Below are 3433 nucleotides of genomic sequence, written 5' to 3'. Positions count from 1 at the left end.
TAGAACCTCTCCAGATGTTCCCCAGAACATCTCCAGATGTTCTCTGGGTGTTCTCCAGAACCTCTCTGGGTGTTCCCTGGAACCTCTGGGGATGTTTTCCGGGATGTCCCTGGGGGGTGGTCCCAGACCATCCCCAGATGTTCCCCAGAACATCTCCAGATGTTCTCTGGGTGTTCTCCAGAACCTCTCTGGGTGTTCCCTAGAAGGTCTCTGGGTGGTCTCCAGAACCTCTGTGAATATTCCCCGGAACCTCTCCAGATGTTCCCTGGATGTTCTCCAGAACCTCTCCAGATGTTCCCTGGATGTTCTCCAGAACCTCTCCAGATGTTCTCTAGAATTTATTAGATTTTTTTTTTCAGGAACTTCTCCAGATGTTCTCCAGGATGTCTCTGGGTGGTGCCCAGACCATCACCAGATATTCTCCAGACCCTCTCTGGGTGTTCCCTGGAACCCCTGGGGATGTTCTCCAGGATGTCCCTGGGGGGTGGTGCCCAGAATGTCCCAGATGTTCCCCAGACCCTCTCCAGATGTTCTCCAGAACTCCTCCTAAGGTTCTCTGGGTGTTCTCCAGACCCTCTCTGGGTGTTCCCTGGAACCCCTGGGGATGTTCTCCAGGATGTCCCTGGGGGGTGGTCCCAGACCATCCCCAGATGTTCCCCAGAACTTCTCCAGATGTTCTCCAGATGTTCTCTGGGTGTTCTCCAGACCCTCTCTGGGTGTTCCCTGGAACCCCTGGGGATGTTCTCCAGGATGTCCCTGGGGGATGGTCCCAGACCATCCCCAGATGTTCCCCAGAACTCCTCCTGAGGTTCTCTGGGTGTTCTCCGGATCCTCTCCAGTTGTTCCCGGAGTGCCCCCCACGGGGCCTCTGCCCCCCCCGGCCGAGTTTAATCCGTGTCCTTCCATCCCCAGCCTGGAGCAGCCCATCCCCGCCGTCATCAGCGCCGTCCGCTCCCGGCCCAGGCCCCGTAAGTGCTCCCACCCCTCCAAAATTTGGGAATTGGGGCCGTTCCGGGCCGTTCCTGACCCCCCTATCCCTCTCTTCCAGTCTCCGCCACCGCCCGGTGCCATTCCCGGCTTTTTGCCGGAGCGGGGCAGGGAATTCCCGGCTCTTCACCCAATGGAGGCGGCACAAAGACCCTCCGGGGGGCCCAGTGACCCCCCCCGGGGCCTCCTGGGCTCGGATTCCACCTGGGAAGATCCTCAATGGGAACAGAGAAGCACCTGGAAACACCTGGAAAGCCCTTGGTCCCACATTCCGGCCTCCTGAGGGATGAGAATCCTGCGGGTCCCTGTCCCCACCCCCACCCTGCTCCAGCAGAACCCACCCGGCACCTCCGGGAATGTCCCGTTCCCATTCCCGTTCCCATTCCCATCCCAGGACCTCCAGGACTCTCCCATTCCCATCCCAGGACCTCCGGGACTCTCCCATTCCCATTCCCGTTCCTGTTCCCATTCCCATTCCCGTTCCCATTCCCATCCCAGGACCTCCGGGACTCTCCCATTCCCATTCCCGTTCCCATTCCCATTCCCGTTCCCATTCCCATCCCAGGACCTCTGGGACTCTCCCATTCCCATCCCAGGATCTCTGGGACTCTCCCATTCCCATCCCAGGATCTCCGGGACTCTCCCATTCCCATCCCATTCCCACCTTTCCCGGGGGATTTGCAGCCGCCCCAGGAATGTCCTGGGGGAGGAGGGGGAGGGTCCTTCCCCCACTTTGACCCTTTCCCGGTGTCCCCAACCCCTCCTCCTGCTCCCAGAGGTGCTCCCTGCCGTGGTTTTCCAAGGAAAACACCGTCCAGCTTTCCCAGCCGGAGGGAATCGCCCTCCCAGGGGGATTTGTCCCCACCAGATTCCCGGCTCCGGACAATCCTTGGCTGCTCCAGCCCTTGGGAGGCCCCTCATCCCTTCTCTCCGGAGCTGAAATCCTCCCAGCTGGGATTTGGGATTTTCCTGCTCCCTCTCCCTCTCCAGGTGCTCCAGACCCCACACACCATCCAAAAATTGGGATATTGGTTTCCATTTAGCAGGAATTCCTAAAACCTCGGGATGGGTTGGATTGGGAGGGACCTTAAAGGCCCTCAAAGCTCCTCCCATCCCACCTTTCCATGGGCAGGGACATTTTCCACCCTCCCGGGGGGCCTTGGACACTCCCAGGGGATGGGGAATCCTCTGGGAAATCCATTCCCACCCTCCCGGGGAGGAATTCCTTCCTAAAATCCAATCCAGACCTCCCCAAAAAGCTGGAAAACCCCCCCATGTTTGTATTTATTGATCTTCTCCCGGGATTGGCCCTTCCCTGGATCCCACCCCGGCCCATCCCGAGGCTCCAAAGCTCCTGGAGCTCCCTGGAGGTGCCACATTCCCACATTCCCAGCCCAGGTCGGTTTGGGGACATTCCCGTGGCCTCTGGCACAGCCCATCCCAACATCCCGCAGGATTTCCCTTCCCGGCTCCAGCCACGCAGCCCCCTGGAATTCCCGGATTTCCGTCCACATTCCCACCTTCCCGTAGGACAGACTCCCCCCAGCACATCCCTGTTCCCGCAGCTCCCGTTCCTTGGGGTCAAGGCTCTTCCAATAAAGTTCCGTCCCCCCCAAATCCGTCGTGTCCTCGGTTCTTTCCCGATTTCCCACCTCCTGGAGCGGGAATTCCTTCCCGGCAGGATTCACCCGAGGGCTCCGGATGAGCTCCGGCACCGGAGGAGGCTGGAATTGCTTCCCAGGAGAATTCCCGTGGCCCTGGGACCCCCATTCCCTGCGGCCCCTCATTCCCTTTGGGATCACAGGGGGTTTCCCTGGAGCTCCTGAGGGACTTTCCTGGGTGATCCCAACCACTCCAGGGATCCAAAGGCTCCAGAAGAGCCAAATTTTGGGAAAACCTCTGCTCTTCGCTGCTCTCCTGGAGACCTTTGGAAAACTCAGGGACAGTTTTCCCTTCCCAAACTCCTCCCGCCCCTCTCCAAGGGGGAATTCCCGTGTCCCCGGGACCCCCATTCCCTCCAGCCCCTCATTCCCTTTGGGATCATGGAGATTTCCTTGGAGCTTCCGAGGGACTTCCCTGGGAGATCCCAACCACTCCAGGTTTCCCAGAGGTCCTGGAGGACCCAAATTTGGGAGCAGCTCCCCAGGATGGGAGGCAGAGGATGGGAAGGACATTCCAGGGTCTGGTTGGGATGGGAAGGGGGGGGGCTCTGGGCAATTCCCAATTGTTCCCAGAGCTGCCTCTGGAGGCAGGAACCTGCAGAGCCCTTGGAAAAGTCATTCCCAGCTGGAGGAACAAAGTCATTCCCAACTGTGGGAGGGGGGGGAGGCCAGGGATGAATTCCCTGCTCTGGCAGGAACAGGAGAGGGAATACAGGGCTTGGAATTCCCTCCTGGAAAGGGACACAGGGCTTGGAATTCCCTGGAAAGGGACAGAAACACAGGGC

At 59.5% G+C, this 3433-nt stretch overlaps 1 protein-coding gene across 1 annotated transcript in view; it reads left to right on the top strand.

Annotated features, from left to right (window-relative positions):
• LOC113941473 (keratin, type II cytoskeletal 80-like) overlaps window positions 1-1158 on the top strand; it is a gene marked incomplete at its 5' end in the record, with an annotated part of 1862 nt that extends 704 nt beyond the window's left edge. Inside the window, 2 exons of the mRNA XM_027632626.1 lie at window positions 913-968; window positions 1049-1158. Of these exons, the coding sequence (XP_027488427.1) occupies window positions 913-968; window positions 1049-1158 (166 nt within the window). The remainder of the gene's footprint in view (window positions 1-912; window positions 969-1048) is intronic.
• Between the last annotated feature and the right edge of the window lie 2275 nt (window positions 1159-3433).

This window comes from Corapipo altera, unplaced genomic scaffold, assembly GCF_003945725.1.
Source record: "Corapipo altera isolate COAL_440 unplaced genomic scaffold, ASM394572v1 129479, whole genome shotgun sequence".
NCBI lineage: Eukaryota > Metazoa > Chordata > Aves > Passeriformes > Pipridae > Corapipo > Corapipo altera.
This window is presented reverse-complemented; position numbering and strand designations above follow the sequence as displayed.